This window comes from Amia ocellicauda, chromosome 6 (assembly GCF_036373705.1).
Source record: "Amia ocellicauda isolate fAmiCal2 chromosome 6, fAmiCal2.hap1, whole genome shotgun sequence".
In the NCBI taxonomy this organism is placed as follows: Eukaryota; Metazoa; Chordata; class Actinopteri; order Amiiformes; family Amiidae; genus Amia; species Amia ocellicauda.
Window position 1 is genome coordinate 46,637,138 of NC_089855.1, and position 24,849 is coordinate 46,661,986.

At 39.4% G+C, this 24,849-nt stretch overlaps 1 protein-coding gene across 4 annotated transcripts; it reads right to left on the reverse strand.

Moving 5' to 3' along the window:
- Positions 1-1,335: 1,335 nt before the first annotated feature.
- LOC136751585 (GTPase IMAP family member 2) lies at positions 1,336-19,122 on the reverse strand. Of its 4 annotated transcripts, none has more exons than XM_066707309.1 (3): positions 18,999-19,122; positions 12,609-12,712; positions 1,336-3,215 (listed from the first exon to the last, which is right to left on the reverse strand). In XM_066707309.1, the coding sequence occupies exons 2-3, from the start codon at positions 12,658-12,660 to the stop codon at positions 1,606-1,608; spliced, it is 1,662 nt and encodes a 553-aa protein (XP_066563406.1). In that variant the 5' UTR covers positions 12,661-12,712; positions 18,999-19,122; the 3' UTR covers positions 1,336-1,605. The 4 variants fall into 4 exon arrangements, with proteins under 4 accessions (XP_066563406.1, XP_066563405.1, XP_066563407.1 ...); XM_066707308.1 differs by having other exon boundaries at positions 18,995-19,122; XM_066707310.1 differs by lacking the exon at positions 12,609-12,712 and having other exon boundaries at positions 18,995-19,122.
- Between the last annotated feature and the right edge of the window lie 5,727 nt (positions 19,123-24,849).

Below are 24,849 nucleotides of genomic sequence, written 5' to 3' on the forward strand. Positions count from 1 at the left end.
GTGTATTGTGTACATTTTTGTTGTAATTGAGTTATTGTCAATGTTTGACTATATGTTTATTAAGTGTCACAAGTGTGCACGTCATTCCTGTTAGGCTAATGCTACTCATATGCTGGTGCCAGTTAAGCTAACAGTAGCAGTGCTCTTATTATACATCCATGGTAGATACAAGCTGTGGTTCTTTTTCATTTTCTTGGTTGTAAATTGAAGAGCCGTTATTCATGTTTTATATAAACTGTATTATGTTTTATATTGATAATAATATGCAGACTGAGCAAAGTAGATTCATCAAGCTAGCAACAGGCAGTTGTTTAGGGTATATACTCTGGACATTCTCCTTTCCACTTTGACTTCTGTTTACTATGATATGAGGAGCACCCAAACAGATAAATAGCCCACAGATTCCAGTTTGCTTAGTGTTTGTTTGGGGTTTCCTGTTCTCCTCTCAAGGATGAAGATGCTACATTATGGTGATTGATTACCTCATTGTCCATTGTTAAAGAGAAACTGTGAGATCGGGCAGTTTGTATGCCATAACAGGAAACATCTGCTTCCATGATGACTCCCTCCCTTCGGAAGAGTGTCCTACACAACATTCTACGTCATCTTCCTATAAAGCTGCACTCATGTTTGTAAACAGTCTCTGTTGGAGAGCTTCCATGTTGGGCCTTCCAGGCCTGGCATGTAAAATAAATCCATGTTATCCTCTGTGCATCAAGACTGGGTTCTTCATAAATGGTAACTTGTTGAGTATTTAAAATGAATTACTAAATCCATTATTGTGACAATAACGTTTTCTTTTGTAATTGTAATTTGTTTTTATTTCATACATTTTTCATACAGTTTTCACACTGCTAGCTACATTTTTCTTTTATGATTATTTCAGAATAAAGCAACATATTAATGATTAATCATGCCGTAAACATGTAAGACATAGATTAACCTATATTTTTTACATCTTCAATACTGTAGGGAAAAATGAAAATGAAATTTAAAAGTGGGGACATTTCCAGCTACTTCCTTCCCCTAAAACAATGTAGGGAGCAGAGTTTAGGAGGAAGAGTTGGAGAAAGATGGAGAGCAGAGCAAGAGAGAGGAGAGAGATTGTGAACAGAGATACATAAATTAAGAGAAAAGACATGGAGATGGAATCAGCAGAGCCAGAGAAGAGAGAGATTCATAGACAGGCAGTGATCAAGGCAGTAAAAGACAGTAAAAGTAAAAGGTCAAAAGCAAGCTCTCTTAAGAAAGGAAATTAAATTAGTAATGTTTCTTGTGGTTCTATGAAGTGAAGTGAAGTGTTAATGGGGAAACAGCACAAACAAAGGCTGGAGATCTTTCTCTGTTGAGTTTATTTTGCCATTCTGTGATGATCATTGTCAGTGTGACAACGATGTTCACTTGTCACACACGTGAGTTGACAGTATCAGAGCACCACTAGGCACACAGTCGTGAGAGTCTCAAACCAATAGATCACCTTCCTCTGATAGACAGGTACAACAGATTCTTACATATGTATAATGTGAACCAACACCAGGTGATACATTTGAAGCACATATGTCTCTTTGTCAGCTAAACTATGACATTAAAAGTGGAGACCAAATCTTAATATGACATTGAGTTTTTATATCTGCTATATCCCGTGGGGGCCTGCCTGAGTATTAATTGCCTTGGTAGCTCTAAAGCTCCTCTCATGATGTCTTTTCCCTTTATCAATACAGACGTGGCTGCTAGGTCTGCTGCCTCTTTTGGTGTTTCTGCTTCTAATCCTGCTTTTCTGCCCAAGATACCCCCTCCCACTGCCCCTGCTAAGGCAAACACTGACAGAGTAACTCCTGCCCCTATACCTGCTGCTGCTCCTGCTGTTAATGCCCCTGCTGCTGCCGTCTCTGCAACAGCTGCCCCTGTAACTCCTGCAGCCGTGGCTGCTGCCCCTGCTGCCTCTGCCCCCACTGCCACTGTCCCTGCAACTGCTGCCCCTGTCCCTGCTGCTGCGGCTGCTGCCCCTGTCCCGGCAGCTGCTGCAGCTGCTGCCCCTGCTGCCTCTGCCCCCACTGCTGCCACTGTCCCTGCAACAGCTGCCCCTGCTGCCTCTACCCCCACTACCACTGTCCCTGCAACTGCTGCCCCTGTCCCTGCAGCTGCTGCGGCTGCTGCCCCCGTCCCTGCTGCTGCTGCGGCTGCTGCCCCCGTCCCTGCAGCTGCTGCGGCTGCTGCCCCCGTCCCTGCAGCTGCTGCGGCTGCTGCCCCCGTCCCTGCAGCTGCGGTTGCTGCCCCTGTCCCTGCAGCTGCTGCTACTACTACAACTCCTGTCCCTGCCAGTGCTGCTTTTGCTCCCATTGCCGCTGCTGCCACTGGTACAGCTGCTTTGGCTAGTATTTTATCATGGACTGCTTTCACTCCAGCTACTACCAGACCCCCCAGTAAAAGTACTGTAGCACTAATGCCTACTGGGACACCGAGTAAGGCCCCCAACAGAACCCCTGTTGCCACCCCAGCTGTCACATTCAGAATTTTCTTTCTAACTCTGTCTTTGGCTTGTTTTCTGGCTTCAGATTTGAGGAGCGCTTGATCATCTCCCATTATATTCCACATTTCTTCTTCAATGGCTGCTTCCACTTTTTGCAACATCTCATTGGTGTAACAGTCCCCCCCATTCATTGTCACCATGATGTCTATCTTCTCTAGCAGCTCAGAGACCTGAGCACAGTTGCTCTTGTCCTTGTTATTGAAGACGTGATACCCGCCTCCACACTTCCTCACCAGCTCCAGCAGCTGCTGGTTCTCCTTAATGAGCACCTCAATGCTCTGCCCTTCCAACCTGTCGCCATGGGTGAAGAGGACGGTGCAGAACCTCAGAGCCTCATTTCCAAACAGCTCCTGGATTTTCCTCACTGCTGCTCTCTCCTGCTCTGTGTATCGATCCACCTTCAGCATGATGAGGAAGGCGTGGGGCCCTGGGGAACACTCAGTAATGCAGTTGATTAGCTCCTCTCTGATAGTTTCCTCAGAAACATTTGTATCAAAGAACCCTGGTGTGTCGATCACAGTGACACTCCTGCCATTGATTTCCTTAGTTCCTGTCTTACACTTCTGTGTTACTGAGATGAAAGACGGTTTGGCATTGAACCTCTCTTCTCCCAGGATGGTGTTTCCTGTGCTGCTCTTCCCAACACCTGTCTTCCCCAGCAGTACAATCCTCATCTCGGATGACCCTTTAAGACACAAGCATGAAGACAAAGATGGGCAAAGACATTTTTGACATTTTCTATAGTTCTCAAAGATGCTTTTATTACACTTCATCAACGTTACATAGAGGGCTCAGCCATCTAAAGAGGATATAACAAGCCAATAGGCCAGGATACAGAAAACTATGGAGTACAACTTTGCCAGCATGGATATATCAAAGCCATTAGCTGCAAGACAAGACACTAACAATTTACAAGACAATGGCAAACTTGGCCAGCACCAAGCAAAGTCAAAATTGTTGAAGTGATGCTGGCTGTTTGCCTCTGTGTACATCTGTGAAATTTGGGGTGCCTGTTTGACCCACAGAGCTACACCAGCAGAGCCAGCTGGCACAGTTAGTTGGAATAACGTTGCATACACGTCAGAATCCGACATCAGAATTTGGTCATATAATGGTTGTATGTGAAAATTGAATTGACGTTAGAATAATGTAATTGTTATAACGTCAGAATCTGACATCATTCCAACTTTCACATACAACATTATATGATCAAAATCTGATGTCAGATTCTGACTTCTGTATAACATTATTATATCAATCATATCAATGTTGCAAGTCTGACTTTAAGTTAAACAATTATTAAATTAAAGAATGCTATTAGTACACCACTTGAATTATTCATAAAATTGAAATAATGCAAGGCTTTTGAAGAAATAAACTAAATTCAAGTCATAATTTATTTAATACAATTTTTCATTAATAGTAAAATCTAACCTGAAATTTCAGAAATCAGAATTCTGACTCTGACAATATATCGCAAATCATTATCATTATGTCCTGACTTTCTCCACATCACTCTGTCTGCTTGTTCATGAACATCACTTCAGTTTCTGAGGACTACAACTGCGTCTTTTTGTTCCTCATTCCTGCTACTGACTTCAGCAAGCGCTCTGACTTCATCATGACATTTTGTTCCTCGTTTCATATATGCCATTTTTCAGATGGGGGGCACTGCAAATATAAGGTCAATTTTTGTTGTCACTGAAAAATCTGGTAATGTGAATTCTTGATTGAATCCCGAATATGATCAGCAATAAACACATTTTAAACAACTACACCAGCTGACCTATTCAAGATTCAATATTCTAGTCGCAACTTTATTAATATAACACAACACAACCTACAAGACCTGGAGCCAGGTGCATTAAACCATAACAGACTTAACTCCCAAGCAGGACTTAAAATTGGCTTCAAAACTACATTTCCCATCATGTTTTAACTAGAATGTAGTTTTGAAGTGAATTGATTTCAAATCCTGCTTGGTAGTTAAGTATGCAACCTGCTCCTATTTGGTTATCCCGTTATAAAATTGATAAAAAAATGCATTGAAAGAAAAAAAATCCTTTATTATTAGTATTATTTAAACGGACAATTGTATTATATTCTTCAGCTTTGGATAACATTTTCTTCCACCAGACAATGTCAAACTGGAGGTTTTCAACACAACAACAAATATAATATGCTACAATTATATCTCGGTCAGGATTACAATGTATACATGCCATGAGTGTTGATATTGTGATGAGTCAGACCATCTTTAACTTTGGACTGAGCACTGTGACCAATAGTAGGGAGGTCGACCGTTCCCTAACAGCATTTATCACAGAGTGAAGAAGCTCTCCGTGAAGAGGTTACAAGCATTTACGTTCGCTGTTTTCAAATTACTTTTATGTTTTCTCAAAGAAAAAATCTAAGAAACATCCGGTCCAAATACTACATAGATTATTAATACAAAATCCATCACATACAGTAAACATAAAACTGTGCGTCAAAACTAAGAGCTTTTTTCTCTGCACACCAATGTGAAAAGCCAGCCTTTCCTATTGAGTGACAGGGAGCAGTGCCTCTCAGGGCGCAGTGGTACAGAGATATTAACAGGGCTGCATCCCAAATGGCTCACTTGCTCCCTACACCCTTCGACAAGTGTACACTCATGTGACTAAAAGCGCTCAATGGGCCAGCATTCAGCGCCTTTGCCTTTGACCGAAAAAGTACCTACCTATTTATTTTGAAATACATTGCTCATTAATATCACCTCCTTTTATACGCTACTACTTCAGTAATTAATTGATTGCTGCTGAAACATTTTTTGGCTGAACTTTCTAATCGTATATATAAATCATGATTATATAATCATTTTATATTATCTATGTATTATTTCCTTGATACATAATTGAACAATTTCTACAACTGTCTAGCTAACAAAGGCTCTCGCTCAACTCCAGATGGAGCCGGGGGTGGGGGGCTGTGGCCAGGCTGTCGTTCCCTCCGCCAAGTGAGTTCAGCCCAAAATACCATTACTTCAATCACTACATCTTCTGCTGACTTCTATAGGGGGCTGCCTGAAGTAAACAATACTGTACCTTACTTTTTATTAACAATAAGTAAGTGTCCTTAAACTGTGAAATGAAGCATTACTCATTGATAACCTCATTACTTTGTGTCTCTGTCAGCTCGTGAAGTATTGTCATATGTTATTGTATTGATGTGTTTGTAATTGTCACGGTCACTTGGACCACAGTGCATGGGAACTAGGGGACCCAAGTGCAATACTTGTAGAGGTGGCTGATAAGGGCAAAAAGGGCTAGGCAATGATGTAGTCGAGTTCACAGGCAAAGGTCATGAACAAGTAGACAGAGAGAGAGAGAGACACACAGGTGCAAGAGACAGGCTGAGCTGATGAAACTTTGCCTAGACTGAGGGAAGTGAGGGGAATATAAAGGGAACAGTAAACTAGGTGGGGAGGTGCAGGGCGAATGGGAACAGTGGAACAGCTGGCTCGCAGTTCGTGGCAGGTAGGGCCAGGCACTCGGCTGGGTGGTGGCCAGGACCGGGACCGGGACCTCTGGCTGGGCGGCCGGGACCAAGACCAGGACCTCTGTTTCATCAGACATGGACGGGACCAGGAACTCTGGCTGGGTGGCTGGGGCTGGGACCTCTTCTACTACACCCAGAGTGTAGGTCGAGCCACTCAAAACGAGAGCAAAGTCAATGAAAGTGACTAAAGACCAATCACATCTACCACCAGGTAGCAGGAAGGATATGGACTCGTTTAGCCCAAAACAAAAAATGTCCTCGAGAGCAACATCATTGAAGCCAACCTTGCTGGCCAGAGTGCAGAAATCCTCTACATACTCCTCCAAGGGACATTTTCCCTGGCATATCCCAAAGAGGAACGCTGCCGGGTCTATTTTTTTGCAACGTTTTCTGTCACGGTTACATGGACTGCAGGGCACTGGAACTAGGGGACCCAAGTGCAGTACTTGTAGAAGTGACTGGGGCGGGGCCATGGCACAAGAGCCACAGGCACAAGAGACAAAACTTCACCTAGACTGAGGTGAAGAGAGGGGAATATAAAGGGAACAGTAAACTAGGTGGGGAGGTGCAGGGCGAATGGGAACAGAGGGTGGAAGCAAGAGTGCACATGGTGTTAAGGAATGTTAATGGGATGATTGGAAGGATGAAAGCAGGGAGAAGTGAGAGAAAGCAGGGAAACAGTGGCCTCTAGTGGTGATAGAGGGTATAGGCTGAGAACCATGACATTAATGATGTTGTCCTACATGTACTAAAGAAAATTACAACAGGTAAAATACGTTGCTACAACATTGTGGCAAGGTTGTGTGTTAGCAGGGAGGGAAATATGACATATGAAACCATTACTTATTTCGTGATAAAACTAGAAATAAAAAAACAGGCAAACTGAAAAAGTAACCAACAGCGAAAAGTAAAAATAAGTAATTATACTTATATTTCGAAAACAGTGAAACAGAAATAAGGAACCATTACTTAGTTTTCACAAAAATCTGAAATAAGGAATGAGCCCATTACTAATTTTTCGAATACCACAAATCAGTAAACATTACTTATTTTGCAGAAAAACTGAAAACAGTAACAAGAAATAAGTATGCACTGTTAATTTCTCGAGAAACAGTGAATAAATAAATAAATAAATAAATATGTAATCATTACTTATTTTGATAAATCAGAACCATTACTTAAAAAAAGGGAATAAGGAAAAAGGAATAAGGAATCAACTTTACACAGGTATATTATTTTCTGAACTGTTTGCAATTACATTGAAATCTATTTACAATCAATGTTCTTGGTACTTGATCATGTTACAGTAATGTGCTGCAAACATATTGCCATTCTCCTGGCAATAGATACGCGGTTTACTATTGGTAATCACAGGGCACGATTATTGATCAGTTCAAAAGATGAACTTGCGTTGCACTTCACACTACTTAACTGAAAATGAATATGCACTGAATATAATATTGCACATTATATTTGACTGTATTGCCTAACTCAACTATACTGTAGGAACGTTTTATCGTGTTGTATGAATCGGTATTTTTGGCGCAGCGGTGTGGTCCGCAGCGATGCTCAGTGAACGGCGGCGGCGGCTGCGCTCTGCTGCGACAGTCCAGTCAAGTGTTTGTCCAGCAATTTGATAGTTCATTGGGGAATTCATCAGTTTGGCCATATAGTAGTAAATTCATCCAGGAATCTGTCAAGCAATTTGTCCGTTTGTGTGTAAATTGATCAACTATGTAATTAATGTGGCTATTAATTAATATACACAGACAGACTTACAAACCAATGAACTTCCAGACGAACAGACCAACTGTCAATCATGCTCTGTGCCAAACCCACTTGAGTCTTCCTAGCCAATAGGAGCAGACTCGCCTATTTTAACCAATACAACATATTTAACCAGGCTCACATAAAACGTCTTCAGCCGTAATGGTGACCCATTTGACACTGCTTTGAGGTGTAGGTCACACAAATCGATACAAATGCATCAACTATCACGTTCAAACGTTGGACAAAGGTCTTGTACTATGATACATATGGTGGTTATTGTTATGTTGTGTTATTGCTCAGAAGCTTAAGGGTTAACTGTTACACGTAGCTGACGTAAGCACCGTCTACTATATCAGAGCATGCGCAGATAAACACAGCGTTGTTCCAGTTAAGTACGTTCTGTTATTACATTAAACGAGTTTAACGTCATTTCGTATTGAGTTAAATATATTTATGAAGATACATACACAACAGTTATTAATATTTTTACTTTTATTAAGATTTAAAACATATTTTTAATGACACCACGTAAAGAAAATCCAAGATGCTTAAAACTACATTTAGGGTTAAAGTGACAATTTCGTTTTGTGTTTTTTGTTTGGTATTGCACATATCTAAGTTAAGGCATAATCTAACCACTTAAGTGTATAACAGCTTTAATTGATTATTTTTCTTAAATCGATCGATCACTCGACCAAGAGCAGGATGCTGTTGTTATTGTGAAAGATGGGGTAAAAGTAATGCTCTGAAGGTATATGGGAGCTTTTTCGGACTGTAATTTGTGTTTGGGTTGACTTGAGTGAATCAGGGAACGAACTGAATCAAATGAATCGAGTCGGATCCGCCTGTATTATTGAACCGAACTGTGCGCCTGCGCGGTGTGTGAGGGGGCGGAGTCTCATTCAAGTTCCCACGGAATGAAACACAAACAGGGAGCACAATGTAAAATATTCAGCATTATTGCATGTCACCCGTGTGAACGCACATTGCTTCCCATACCTTCCTGTGTTTACTGTTTATATGAGGCCCGTTTCATTTATTTTTTCCAATACTTCCCCCCTAATCAAACACTTCTGATGTTAATAACAAATTCGATGCAACGTTAATATCACAAATACAATTCCCGTCACTAATTTAAATAGTTCCGTTTTTTATTTTGCACTTCTGTAAGTAATTGATGGTTTGGTTGCCAGACGTTGTGACTCAAATACAGCCACTAAAAGACGTTAAGACAGACGTCAGCAATAAGACGTTGTGTGTTGGTTGTATTTTGGTTGCCCGATGTCACGACTTAAATACAACCAAAAAACGATGTCTTTGTAAGGTTGTATGCCCAGTGGGGAGTAACACACTCACTATGCCAGTAAGACTGGTCCTGACATGCATTTCTTAATTTTTTATATTTACTCTGTTTATTGCTATAGTGATTTTGTGCTTCATATACTACTACTACTACATATAATAAGAACAACAATACTAATACTGATACAAAATTATTTATTAGAAAACAATTTGGCAAGCACACACTAGCACTGATAATAAAAACTATGGCTAAATTATTAGTTAGCTCTGTGTGTGTAGTATGTGTGTATAGACTACCATTCAAAAGTTTGGGGTCAATTAGAAATGTCCTTGTTTTCGAAAGAATTAAAATAACATCAAATTGATCATAAATACAGTGTTAATTGTGAATGTTGTAAATGACTATTGTAGTTGGAAACAGCTGATTTGTAATGGGATATCTACATAGGCGTACAGAGGCCCATTATCAGCAACTATCAGTCCTGTGTTCCAATGGCACGTTGTGTTTGCTAATCCAAGTTTATCATTTTAAAAGGCTAACTGATCATTAGAAAACCCTTTTGCAATTATGTTAGCACAGCTGAAAACTGTTGTGCTGATTAAAGAAGCAACAAAATTGGCCTTCTTTAGACTATTTGAGTATCTGGAGCATCAGCAATTGTAGGTTCGATTACAGGCTCAAAATGGCCAGAAACAAAGAACATTCTTCTGAAACTCGTCAATCTATTCTTGTTCTGAGAAATGAAGGCTATTCCATGCAAGAAATTGCCAAGAAACTGAAGATCTTGTACAATGCTGTGTACTACTCCTTTCACAGAACAGTGCAAACTGTCTCTAACCAGAATATAAAGAGGAGTGGGAGGCCCCGGTGCTCAACTGAGCAAGAGGACAAATACATTAGAGTGTCTAGTTTGAGAAACGGACGCCTCACAAGTCCTCAACTGGCAGCTTCATTAAATAGTACCCGCAAAACACCAGTCTCAACGTCAACAGTGAAGAGGCGACTCCTGGATCATGGCCTTCTAGGCAGAGTTGCAAAGAAAAAACCATATCTCAGACTGGCCAATACAAAGAAAAGATTAAGATGGGCAAAACAACACATACCCTGGACAGAGGAAGACTGGAAAAAAAGTGTTATGGACAGACGAATCTAAGTTTGAGTTGTTCGGATCACAAAGATGAACATTCGTGCAATGCAGACCAAAAGAAAAGATGCTGGAGGAGTGCTTGACACCATCTGTCAAGCATGGTGGAGGCAATGTGAGGATCTGGGGGTGCTTTGGTGGTGGTGGCAGATTTGTATAGGGTAAAAGGGATCTTAAAGAAGGAAGCCAAATATATATTTTAATTCCTGGAGATAACAACAGCATTTGAAGTATTAACATTATTTAGCCAACATGATTAATCTAATTCAATTTAATATATTGTTTGGACAAGGTCGTCTGCTAAGAAATGTCTTACTCATGGGTGTATCTCTATTATAATTAATATTTATAATTATTATTATTGGTAATTTTATTTTGTTGATTTAACTCAAGATTACTTGCAAGTATTAATAATAATTTGTGCAACAACAGGACAATGACTCAAAGCACAGCTCCAAACTGTGCAAGAACTATTTAGGGAAGAAGCAGTCAGCTGGAATTCTATTCTAATTCTAACCCTATTGAGCTGTTGTGGGAGCAGCTTGACCGAATGGTACATAAGAAGTGCCCATCAAGCCAATCCAACTTGTGGGAGGTGCTTCGGGAAGCATGAGGTGAAATCTCTTCAGATTACCTCAACAAATTGACAACTAGCATGCCAAAGGTCTGCAAGGCTGCAATTGCTGCACATGGAGGATTCTTTGACAAAAGCAAAGTTTGAAGGACACATATATAATTTAAAATAAAAATCATCTAACCTTATCAATGACAATATTTTCTATTAATTTTGCCATATAACCTATTCAAACTCATTTCATGCATATTTTCATGGAAAACAAGGACATTTCTAAGTGACTCCAAACTTTTGAATGGTAGTGTATACATAAGGCAGAATTTTAAATATATATTTAAAAAAGAATGCAATGGAAATAACTTCTACTTAAATTGTCAATACATCAACAGTTATAAACGTGAACACACGTTCATAAACTCAACACACAATTAATTAATTTATTAACAATTAACACTCAGATAATTATATTTTCTTCCACTGATTTACCATTGAAGTTGAACAAAAAACTATGATCGAAAACATTTTTAAAAAGCTAATTAAAATTAAAGATAATTGAATTAAACTTTCAGCAAAACCAGGTTATCCAGCATCTTAAGAATGAAGTATAGTGGAATTACTTTCTAATAATGTATTCATCATGAAACTTGGTCAGTATTTAGATAAAACATAATATTAAACACCAATTTACCTTTTTATAGTGTCCAAAACTTATTTGTGACAGAAGAAGGTGGAAATACACCGATATTTTAAAGGAAGCACAAACAGAATAAAACAATCAAAAGCGAGGCAGTAAAAGGAGATTTATCCTATGATATAGCCAGGAATCACAGAGAAACACTGCCACACAAGGCAACAGAAAGCCTGTTTTCTGGGAAACAGCTCTGCCACAGACAGGGCCGCTGATCGCATAGATTTTGTCAATCCAAGATCAGCTAAACTAGCCTAAATGGTCATGATGACACACCTCTGTTTTGAGTTTAGTTTTTCCCTAATCCCTTGATTATCTTTATTTTTCACCCCTGTGCACCTGACAGTTTCGATTATCTTTTCATTGTTATTCTCTGTGATTACATTGTGAACTGTCTGGCATTACAATGCAGGCTGCTCAGTCATGTTGAGAATGAGTAATATGTAGAGAAATATTATATTATATTATATTATATTACACATTATATTATTAATACATTGTTAAATTTAAAGTCACAAGGAAGGGAGAGAGGGGCGACAGATGGTGCCAGGAGCCGACCCTGCTTAAACATCATCAGCTCCTTGCTTATCAGAAGTCACATGGTTCACAGTAAGAGAAGACGAATTACAGGTTTTCACTCATTATACAAGACACAGTACAGCACTCTGGCCTTTTAGGAAGAACAACCAGAAGGCTGAAAAAAGGAAGACAAGATTTGAATAAAAAAAAAACTGAATGCAAAAAACAATCACAATCATTAAATCATCTCTGCACAAGACATCAGCCAGCTCTGTGCTTCTTGGAAGTCATGTGATTTACAGTAAGGGAACTGGCCATGTCAGCTGACATTGCATGTTTCTAAGCTGTGACTGTGTAAACACTATCACTGAGACAAAGTCAAACACCACACACACATGTTAACACTATTACAGATATACATAAAAACAGCTGTGTAACACTGTATCACTGACACACTGGTGCACACACCACTGTGTAACATTGTATTACTGAGAGACACATTCAAACACACTATCACTGAGACACACACCGCTGTGCACACACCTGTGTTCCCAGGGGATTGTCGACGCACTGTCTTTGAGTTGTCTGAACCCATGTTGCTCGATGGACTGAAGTGGAAGCTGCTTCAGTTTATGAACAGGACTGTCCTGAAACAGATGGAAAGACAGAGATGTCTCTGCTGTATACTGACTGTACACTGTTCTACACTGACTCTTTTTTTCACTCATTGCAGGGCTCTGTGCTTACTTTTTTCCTGAGGAGCACTTTGCCCCTACATTTTTCAATTAAAAAAAACCAAATGCAACTATGTTCAAGACATGTAAATACAGCCTCATTGGGGGAATGGCTCAAACCAAAAAGGGGCGTCCCTGGGGGGTGGTGAGTGCCGTTGTTGTTTATTTATTTCTTGGCAGACGCCCTTGTCCAGGGTGACTGTCAGGTGTTCTGACAAACTCAGATACTCAGATAAGAATGAGCTACCTAGCAAAAGTACACATGCGCAGTGAACAAGCCCATAAATCTACTGGTAATTATGTACTTTTAAAATGATTTTGCCCCTGTTATTTCACATAGTGACTAATTTGCTATTTACACATAGATGACAGGTTTTGAAGGCTTCCAATACATTATGAGTGTTGAAGCCCATTCTGACAGGTCCTTTCTGTCTGACAGGATGAGCTTCCTAATGTTTTCAATTGGGGCCGCTCATTCCAAGCGGTAGCCCATTTTTTTTAAGACTACTGGGCAGCTCATCCTGATAGAGAAGCTCATCAGTTTGTCAGAACACCGGCGAAGTCGTGTTGCAAGGGGGAAGTGCCATATAGGGCACTTAGGGGAAAGAGAAGGGGCAATGGCTCATGCCACCCCTACCCCCCGCCCCGCTCTGCATATCCCTGTGTAAATATATGCACACACAGCAGCACCGTTGCAAACTCAAAACTAAACTCAAACGTTTTCCATTCATGATATATGTTTATTTTTTTTAATTCAATGTTTATGCCACTAGTTTGATCATATAGTCTGAGCCTTCTGTAATAATGCACCACAGATGTGCAATGCACCTCCAGAAGCTCTGAGAAGTGTCCCTACACAGGATAGTTTAAAGAAATGTCTTAAATCACCTTTTTTTTAAAGTGAAGGATCTCTGTTAGTTACAAGTTTTAAAATCTTTTCAGCCTTTTTATTGCTTGCTCCCCTTTATTGGCTAACCTAGCTGCTTGTTTTCATGTATTGTACTGCTGGCTCACCTGTCTTTGCTGTGTCTGTTTTGACTCTGCTTTAGTGTAGCGTGAGGAGGTAAAGGGGACAGACACAGCGTGTGAGACGCACACCAGTTCAAGAACTACTTTGTGCGGTTTTAACGGATCCAATGTGCCGTCCTTGATGGACAACTTTTCGGATGACGGACTACAAATGACGTGTTGGATCCAAAGGCAACAGGCTTTGCCGTGCTGGCCACTTCAGCCCTGTCATTATGGCTCCAGTGCATCTCTCTTCAGTGCTCATGCATCATTGCCATGCTCACGCCATGCGAGTTCAGCTGTGCACATGTTCAGCAAACTGTCTTCAACGAAATTCAATGTAAAGTGCTCCTATACTTTCCACTGGTGTAGCCTTTGCCATCTTTCAAGTTTTAGGTTTACATTTTTTGTAGCTGCACCCCAGGTAGACCCAAATAATCGATGATGAATTACATTAAGATTTTAGTAGATTTTAATAATCCACGTTATCGATTAGTTGTTGCAGCCCTATTGTCGCTGAGTACTATTGTAGCTGAAAGTGTGTTTTAATGACTAGACGGCTAACGCCAGCTAGAAGGTCTTTGGATATTGAGCCTAATGAACCACTGACACACTGTCATAAACGTCACTCACAGGACTTCATTGCCTTCGGTTAATTGGGACAATCCACAACCGAACTACATTTCCCACATTTGCTACCATAATAATGATTTGTGTAAAATACCATTATTATCATAATCATAATAATAATTATCATTATTTCCTTATAGAGTTCTAATATTGTATTCGCACTGTGCGCCCAAATTGTATTTCACACTCGCACATTATTTTTACTCGCAAATGTGAGTAAAATGCTCGCACCGAGCCCTGCATTGATGACTGCTGTCCCTTGATCTCATAAATTAATTAATTGTTTACTAATTAACTATTAGAGATGCCATATTTAGCAGGGTTGGAGTCAATTCCACTAATTCAATTCCAATTAAATTATTTATCCCTTTAAATTCCATAAAATTAATTCATTATCCAAACCACTTTCAAAAATTCCTTTTCAATTCAATTAATCTCAATTCCAAATACAGATAAATTCCGCAAATGCAATTCCAATCCGATATTCCTTCCACACCAATTCCTTTTTCTAATTCCAATTTAATTTTAATTCCATTTAATTTGGTGGCATCCCTACTTCCAGGCAATTATTTAGTACTAGGGCAAAACTGTCTTGAAATCTGTGTATATCCAGTGCTCTGGTAGTTAGTTTATATTACCATATTAATTACTTCAATAAACAAAGAAAGGAAGGACAAACCGATAACTGAAACCAAAGAAAAACAATATTGTATACAAAAAATGCTGTAAAGTAAGAATACTTTCAAAAATATTAATCATTTATATTTATCAAGTAACTACATGCAAAGTGAGTGAACAGAAGAAAAATCTACATCAAATCCATATTTGGTGTGACCACCCTTTGCCTTCAAAACAGCGTCAATTCTTCTAGATACACTTGCACAAAGTCAGGGATTTTGTAGGCATATAGTCAGGTGTCTGATTAAACAATTATACCAAACAGGTGCTAATGATCATCAATTCAATATGTAGGTTGAAACACAATCATTAACTGAAACAGAAACAGCTGTGTAGGAGGAATAAAACTGGGTGAGGAACAGCCAAACTCAGCTAACAAGGTGAGGTTGCTGAAGACAGTTTACAGTCAAAAGTCATACATCGTGGCAAGACTGAGCACAGCAACAAGACACAAGGTAGTTCTACTGCATCAGCAAGATCTCTCCCAGGCAGAAATTTCAAGGCAGACCGGGGTTTCCAGATGTGCTGTCCAAGCTCTTTTGAAGAAGCACAAAGAAACGGGCAACGTTGAGGACTGTAGACTCAGTGGTCAGCCAAGGAAACTTGACACATGAAAGACACATCATGCTTACTTCCCTTCACAATCGGAAGATGTCCAGCAGTGCCGTCCGCTCAGAATTGGCAGAAAACAATGGGACCCTGGTACACCCATCTACTATCCAGAGAAGTCTGGTCAGAAGTGGCCTTCATGGAAGACTTGCGGCCAAAAAGCCATACCTCCGATGTGGCAACAAGGCCAAGTGACTCCACTATGCATGGAAACACAGGAACTGGGGTGCAGAAAAATGGCAGCAAGTGCTCTAGACTGATGAGTCAATTTGAAATATTTGGCTGTAGCAGAAGGCAGTTTGTTCGCTGAAGGGCTGGAGAGCGGTACACAAATGAGTGTCTGCAGGCAACAGTGAAGCATGGTGGAGGTTCCTTCCAAGTTTGGGGCTGCATTTCTGCAAATGGAGTTGGGGATTTGGTCAGAATTAATGGTCTCCTCAATGCTGAGAAGTACAGGCAGATACTTATCCATCATACAATACCATCAGGGAGGCATCTAATTGGCCCCACATTTATTCTGCAGCATGATAATGACCCCAAACATACAGTGAAAGTCATTAAGAACTATCTTCAGTGTGAAGAAGAACAAGGAGTCCTGGAAGTGATGGTATGGCCCCCACAGAGCCCTAATCTCAACATCATCGAGTCTGTCTGGGATTACATGGAGAGAGAAGCAACTGAGGCTGCCTAAATCCACAGAAGAGCTGTGGTTAGTTGTAAAAACTGTGTGCAAGTGTATCTAGAAGAATTTATGCTGAATTGATGTTGAATGTTATGAAGGCAAAGGGTGGTCACACCAAATATGGATTTGATGTGCATTTTTCTTCTGTTCACTCACTTTGCATTTTATTAATTGATAAATATCATCTATTAACATGTCTATTTTTGAAAGTATTCTTTACATGTCTTTTCCCACCTCCAAGAATCATGACGCAAGGAGGAAATACAAGGATGTCAAAATTTCAAAAAGGAAATATATTTCGATGCATTTACTTTTTATATGTATTTATTTATTGATTTCATATTTTATTTCCTATTTTATTTATTTATATTTAAATTTTGCCATGGATTACCCTCCATATGGGTATACCTGTATATACATTAATGCCTACAGCCATATAAACTGGAAAAGTAGCAAGAACAAGGTGACCATTAGAGCTTTTCAAGACTATAAAGTCACCATCATGCAGCTGACCTTGGCCAGGAAGCCACAGCTGACACAGCGATGCCAGTCTGAGTGTGAAAGTGTGAAAGTGACACCAGACCCTGGTGCTTGTATCTCACAGAACTGGATTATAATCTGCAGAATGGGAGGAATGTGGGGGCACAGTTTGTCCCACACTCATAAGAACATAAAAGCTAAAGAAAGTTTACAATCGAGATGAGGCCATTTGACCCATCATGCTCGTTTGGTGTCCATTAATAACTAAGTGATCCAAGGATCCTATCCAGTCTATGTTCCCAAATTGTCTCTTCAGCCACATCGCTGGCGAGTTTGTTCCAGATTGTCAGAAATCTCTGTGTGTCTCCTGTTTTCCGTCTTGAATGTCTTGAAGCCCAATTTCCATTTGTGTCCCCGGGTCCGTGTGTCCCTGCTGATCTGGAAAAGCTCCTCTGGTTTGATGTGGTCGATGCCTTTCACGATTTTGAAGACTTGAATCAAGTCCCCACGTAGTCTCCTCTGTTCCAGGGTGAAAAGGTTCAGTTCCTCAGTCTCTCAGTAGGACATTCCCTTCAGACCTGGAATAAGTCTGGTTGCTCTCTTCTGAACTGCCTCTAGAGCAGCGATATCTTTCTTGAAGTGTGGAGCCCAGAACTGTCCACAGTATCCAGATGAGGCCTAACTAGTGCATTGTACAGTCTGCACATCACTGCCCTTGTTCTCAATTCTACACTTTTGACAATATACCCTAACACTCTGTTTGCCTTTTTTATTGCTTCCCCACATTGTTTGGATGGAGAAAGTGTGGAGTCCACATAGACTCCTAGGTCTTTCTCATGCGTTACTTCATCTAGTTCTATTCCTCCCATAGTGTAATTATAGTGGACATTTTTGTTACCTGCATGTAATACCTTGCACTTGTCCACATTGAATTTCATTTGCCAGGTGTCGGCCCACAACTGGATATGATCTAAGTCCCTCTGAATAGCCTGTGCTGCCAAGATTGTAACTGCTGAGCCACCTATTTTAGTATAATCTGCAAATTTGACAAGTTTGCTAACTATCCCATAGTCCAGATCATTAATATAGATTAGAAAAAGCAAAGGCCCTAGTACTGATCCCTGTGGAACTCCACTAACAACCTCATGTTGTTCAAATAATGCATGTTCAAATAATTATAATAAATTAGTAAGACATGATCTGCCTCGTCTAAACCCATGTTGACTATCTCCAAGAATATGGTTTTCATTAAGATGCTCCTTTATTTTCTGTCTAATAATTTTTTCATACATTTTACAAGTAATGCAGGTGAGACTGATTGGTCTGTTATTTCCTGGCTCAGTTTTGTCCCCTTTCTTGTGGATTGGTTTGACATTTGCTGTCTTCCAGTCAGTTGGCACATCCCCTGTTCTAAGTGTCATTTGGAATATTTGAGTTAGTGGCCTAAAAATAATTTCCCTAATTTCTTTAAGTACTGTTGGAAATATACCATCTGGCCCAGGTGATTTGTTGGTTTTTAATTCTGCTAGTCCCTTTAGTACCTCCTCCTCATGTATCCTGATCTCTCTTAGGGTTTGACTGGACTGATTGTTAACCTGTGGCATGTCATCTGTTTTTTCTTTAGTAAAAACCTCTGTGAAATACTCATTTAGAACATTTGCCACATCTTGTTCGTTTTCCAAGATACTTCCATTTTTGCCCTTTTCCTGTTTCACTTCCTCCTTTATTGACCTCTTGCTGTTGTAGTATTGAAAAAAGCTCTTTGCATTAGTTTTGCTTTCTCTTTATATTTTTTTGCATATTTCTGTTAAACCATTTTGGCCAGTGTTTTTTGGTCCTCAATTTGCTAAGCTTTGGTACAAATTTCTCCTGAGCCTCAAGTAGTATATTCTTAAAATAAAACCATCCATTTTCAACGGAATCTGTATCCAGTGTGCTCCAGTCTACCTCTTCTAAGTGCCGCCTCATGGTTTGCCACCAGTGGCGTAGATTTGGGGAGAGAAATTCTCGCCCACTGGGAGATGACAAATAACACTACATCACTGCTCAGGCTGCCTGACTCCATCCCCAAGTGTACGGCAAATCTGGCCTGAATAAATAGTTCCTACCTACTGGTTTTGTCGTCCCTCCGTTTTGTCTTCTTGCTGCTGCTTTTGTAATCTCGTATCACTGTGTCCTCTGCCCCAGCGCCTCTGCGCCTCAGCGCGCAACTGCAGGGTGAGTGTGTCGATGTCTCAGTGCATTTGTGTGTGTGTAGAAGTGCATGTGTGTATTTATACGTGTGTGTGTGTGGGCGGGGTGTGTGTGTGTGTGTGTGTGTGTGTAGAAGTGCGTGTGTGTATTTATACGTGTGTGTGTGTGTGGGCGGGGTGTGTGTGTGTGTGTGTGTGTAGAAGTGCGTGTATTTATACGTGTGTGTGTATATTTATACTTGTGTGTGTGTGTGTAGAAGTGTGTGTGTGTATTTATACTTGTGTGTGTGTGTGTGCGCATGATTATTTACGTGTCTGGGTTTTGACAGAAACAAAGACGGAGATTAGGCTCATCTGTTTTTTTTTAGGTGTACGTATGTGGCAGTTTTTCTCCTCATTATGTTTCTTCCGTGGATGAATAAATAAATAACACAATAAATAAATCAATGTAACAGTTATAATTTAATAAAATAGATATCCAGACTATATACAGTATTTGTAATCTACACCCGTCTCATGAATACCATATGTATATTACAAATACTGTATATTCAACACTCGAAGTAGTTTAAAAAAAAAACAAAAAAAAACGATAATTGAATATCGTTAATAACACATTGCATATTTACGCAGAAAGAGCATTTGGATATACACCCAGTAACGATCCATAGTTGTCGGTGCTCATGTATGTCTATATTTATTGAGTGTTGTATTTTGGAGTGAAGTCTCCGAGCTCTCAGTCTCTTTAATGAGTCTCACTTTGCCGAAAGGAAGCGCTTCTCTTGAATGAAGATAAATCTGATAAAAACATCTGATTCTTCTGGATGAAATATATTAAAAACGTAAACGTAACTGTTTAAATTATGCATTATATATTACGTATTACATGTCTGTTCTCTGAGAACATGTCTCCTGAATTGATTGAATTAACTGTTAATCTGGTCTAGTTTATTTTTTCATTAGAAATAACACAAGGGGAAAATCCAGAACAGGCGATCAGAAAGCAATCAAAAGTGGAAAATCTAACGGTATGAAGGAAATGGGTATTTTAGAAAATGTCCAGTATTGCGCAACAATATCATCACTATGGAAACCCGGAACGCCGGAATAGTGGAAAGATTTACAAAGACGTGCAACAATGAAAAATACTTATTCTGGGCTTTCAGAAACTTGTGTTTGAAAATATTGTTTTACATAGTGTAAATAATATGAATACTTTAACTTTAATACTAATAACAACAACAAAAACAACAACAACAACAACAATAATAATAATAATAATAATAATAATAATAATAATAATAATAATAATAATAATAATAATAATTAATCCAAATGTTCTACAATTTGTTAAACTGAACAGAATTTGTAAAAGTAATAGTGGCATTAAGGTACAATAGTGCTACAATACTTTCATACTGGGGAATTGTTTCTGGATTGGGGATAGACACCCAAACTGGTGACCCACATGCCACAATGTCATATTTGTACATGCAATGTACATTCCGAGGCTTGCTTTCTCTCATTTAAAAGAATTGCTCAAAAATAATTTCCATTGATTTACCATTGAAGTTGAACAAAAAACTATGATCGAAAACATTTTTAAAAAGCTAATTAAAATTAAAGATAATTGAATTAAACTTTCAGCAAAACCAGGTTATCCAGCATCTTAAGAATGAAGTATAGTGCAATTACTTTCTAATAATGTATTCATCATGAAACTTGGTCAGTATTTAGATAAAACATAATATTAAACACCAATTTACCTTTTTATAGTGTCCAAAACTTATTTGTGACAGAAGAAGGTGGAAATACACCGATATTTTAAAGGAAGCACAAACAGAATAAAACAATCAAAAGCGAGGCAGTAAAAGGAGATTTATCCTATGATATAGCCAGGAATCACAGAGAAACACTGCCACACAAGGCAACAGAAAGCCTGTTTTCTGGGAAACAGCTCTGCCACAGACAGGGCCGCTGATCGCATAGATTTTGTCAATCCAAGATCAGCTAAACTAGCCTAAATGGTCATGATGACACACCTCTGTTTTGAGTTTAGTTTTTCCCTAATCCCTTGATTATCTTTATTTTTCACCCCTGTGCACCTGACAGTTTCGATGATCTTTTCATTGTTATTCTCTGTGATTACATTGTGAACTGTCTGGCATTACAATGCAGGCTGCTCAGTCATGTTGAGAATGAGTAATATGTAGAGAAATATTATATTATATTATATTACACATTATATTATTAATACATTGTTAAATTTAAAGTCACAAGGAAGGGAGAGAGGGGCGACAGATGGTGCCAGGAGCCGACCCTGCTTAAACATCATCAGCTCCTTGCTTATCAGAAGTCACATGGTTCACAGTAAGAGAAGATGAATTACAGGTTTTCACTCATTATACAAGACACAGTACAGCACTCTGGCCTTTTAGGAAGAACAACCAGAAGGCTGAAAAAAGGAAGACAAGATTTGAATAAAAAAAAAACTGAATGCAAAAAACAAACACAATCATTAAATCATCTCTGCACAAGACATCAGCCAGCTCTGTGCTTCTTGGAAGTCATGTGATTTACAGTAAGGGAACTGGCCATGTCAGCTGACATTGCATGTTTCTAAGCTGTGACTGTGTAAACACTATCACTGAGACAAAGTCAAACACCACACACACATGTTAACACTATTACAGATATACATAAAAACAGCTGTGTAACACTGTATCACTGACACACTGGTGCACACACCACTGTGTAACATTGTATTACTGAGAGACACATTCAAACACACTATCACTGAGACACACACCGCTGTGCACACACCTGTGTTCCCAGGGGATTGTCGACGCACTGTCTTTGAGTTGTCTGAACCCATGTTGCTCGATGGACTGAAGTGGAAGCTGCTTCAGTTTATGAACAGGACTGTCCTGAAACAGATGGAAAGACAGAGATGTCTCTGCTGTATACTGACTGTACACTGTTCTACACTGACTCTTTTTTTCACTCATTGCAGGGCTCTGTGCTTACTTTTTTCCTGAGGAGCACTTTGCCCCTACATTTTTCAATTAAAAAAAACCAAATGCAACTATGTTCAAGACATGTAAATACAGCCTCATTGGGGGAATGGCTCAAACCAAAAAGGGGCGTCCCTGGGGGGTGGTGAGTGCCGTTGTTGTTTATTTATTTCTTGGCAGACGCCCTTGTCCAGGGTGACTGTCAGGTGTTCTGACAAACTCAGATACTCAGATAAGAATGAGCTACCTAGCAAAAGTACACATGCGCAGTGAACAAGCCCATAAATCTACTGGTAATTATGTACTTTTAAAATGATTTTGCCCCTGTTATTTCACATAGTGACTAATTTGCTATTTACACATAGATGACAGGTTTTGAAGGCTTCCAATACATTATGAGTGTTGAAGCCCATTCTGACAGGTCCTTTCTGTCTGACAGGATGAGCTTCCTAATGTTTTCAATTGGGGCCGCTCATTCCAAGCGGTAGCCCATTTTTTTTAAGACTACTGGGCAGCTCATCCTGATAGAGAAGCTCATCAGTTTGTCAGAACACCGGCGAAGTCGTGTTGCAAGGGGGAAGTGCCATATAGGGCACTTAGGGGAAAGAGAAGGGGCAATGGCTCATGCCACCCCTACCCCCCGCCCCGCTCTGCATATCCCTGTGTAAATATATGCACACACAGCAGCACCGTTGCAAACTCAAAACTAAACTCAAACGTTTTCCATTCATGATATATGTTTATTTTTTTTAATTCAATGTTTATGCCACTAGTTTGATCATATAGTCTGAGCCTTCTGTAATAATGCACCACAGATGTGCAATGCACCTCCAGAAGCTCTGAGAAGTGTCCCTACACAGGATAGTTTAAAGAAATGTCTTAAATCACCTTTTTTTAAAAGTGAAGGATCTCTGTTAGTTACAAGTTTTAAAATCTTTTCAGCCTTTTTATTGCTTGCTCCCCTTTATTGGCTAACCTAGCTGCTTGTTTTCATGTATTGTACTGATGGCTCACCTGTCTTTGCTGTGTCTGTTTTGACTCTGCTTTAGTGTAGCGTGAGGAGGTAAAGGGGACAGACACAGCGTGTGAGACGCACACCAGTTCAAGAACTACTTTGTGCGGTTTTAACGGATCCAATGTGCCGTCCTTGATGGACAACTTTTCGGATGACGGACTACAAATGACGTGTTGGATCCAAAGGCAACAGGCTTTGCCGTGCTGGCCACTTCAGCCCTGTCATTATGGCTCCAGTGCATCTCTCTTCAGTGCTCATGCATCATTGCCATGCTCACGCCATGCGAGTTCAGCTGTGCACATGTTCAGCAAACTGTCTTCAACGAAATTCAATGTAAAGTGCTCCTATATTTTCCACTGGTGTAGCCTTTGCCATCTTTCAAGTTTTAGGTTTACATTTTTTGTAGCTGCACCCCAGGTAGACCCAAATAATCGATGATGAATTACATTAAGATTTTAGTAGATTTTAATAATCCACGTTATCGATTAGTTGTTGCAGCCCTATTGTCGCTGAGTACTATTGTAGCTGAAAGTGTGTTTTAATGACTAGACGGCTAACGCCAGCTAGAAGGTCTTTGGATATTGAGCCTAATGAACCACTGAAACACTGTCATAAACGTCACTCACAGGACTTCATTGCCTTCGGTTAATTGGGACAATCCACAACCGAACTACATTTCCCACATTTGCTACCATAATAATGATTTGTGTAAAATACCATTATTATCATAATCATAATAATAATTATCATTATTTCCTTATAGAGTTCTAATATTGTATTCGCACTGTGCGCCCAAATTGTATTTCACACTCGCACATTATTTTTACTCGCAAATGTGAGTAAAATGCTCGCACCGAGCCCTGCATTGATGACTGCTGTCCCTTGATCTCATAAATTAATTAATTGTTTACTAATTAACTATTAGAGATGCCATATTTAGCAGGGTTGGAGTCAATTCCACTAATTCAATTCCAATTAAATTATTTATCCCTTTAAATTCCATAAAATTAATTCATTATCCAAACCACTTTCAAAAATTCCTTTTCAATTCAATTAATCTCAATTCCAAATACAGATAAATTCCGCAAATGCAATTCCAATCCAATATTCCTTCCACACCAATTCCTTTTTCTAATTCCAATTTAATTTTAATTCCATTTAATTTGGTGGCATCCCTACTTCCAGGCAATTATTTAGTACTAGGGCAAAACTGTCTTGAAATCTGTGTATATCCAGTGCTCTGGTAGTTAGTTTATATTACCATATTAATTACTTCAATAAACAAAGAAAGGAAGGACAAACCGATAACTGAAACCAAAGAAAAACAATATTGTATACAAAAAATGCTGATGTAGATTTTTCTTCTGTTCACTCACTTTGCATGTAGTTAATTGATAAATATAAATGATTAATATTTTTGAAAGTATTCTTTACATGTCTTTTCCCACCTCCAAGAATCATGACGCAAGGAGGAAATACAAGGATGTCAAAATTTCAAAAAGGAAATATATTTCGATGCATTTACTTTTTATATGTATTTATTTATTGATTTCATATTTTATTTCCTATTTTATTTATTTATATTTAAATTTTGCCATGGATTACCCTCCATATGGGTATACCTGTATATACATTAATGCCTACAGCCATATAAACTGGAAAAGTAGCAAGAACAAGGTGACCATTAGAGCTTTTCAAGACTATAAAGTCACCATCATGCAGCTGACCTTGGCCAGGAAGCC

Excerpts from the sequence above, each read along its gene's own strand:
- LOC136751585 (XM_066707309.1), bottom strand. The coding sequence starts at position 12,660 with ATGGGTTCAGACAACTCAAAGACAGTGCGTCGACAATCCCCTGGGAAC. Across the intron at positions 3,216-12,608 it reads ACAATCCCCTGGGAACACAG|GGTCATCCGAGATGAGGATT; the intron begins GTGTGTGCACAG and ends TGTGTCTTAAAG.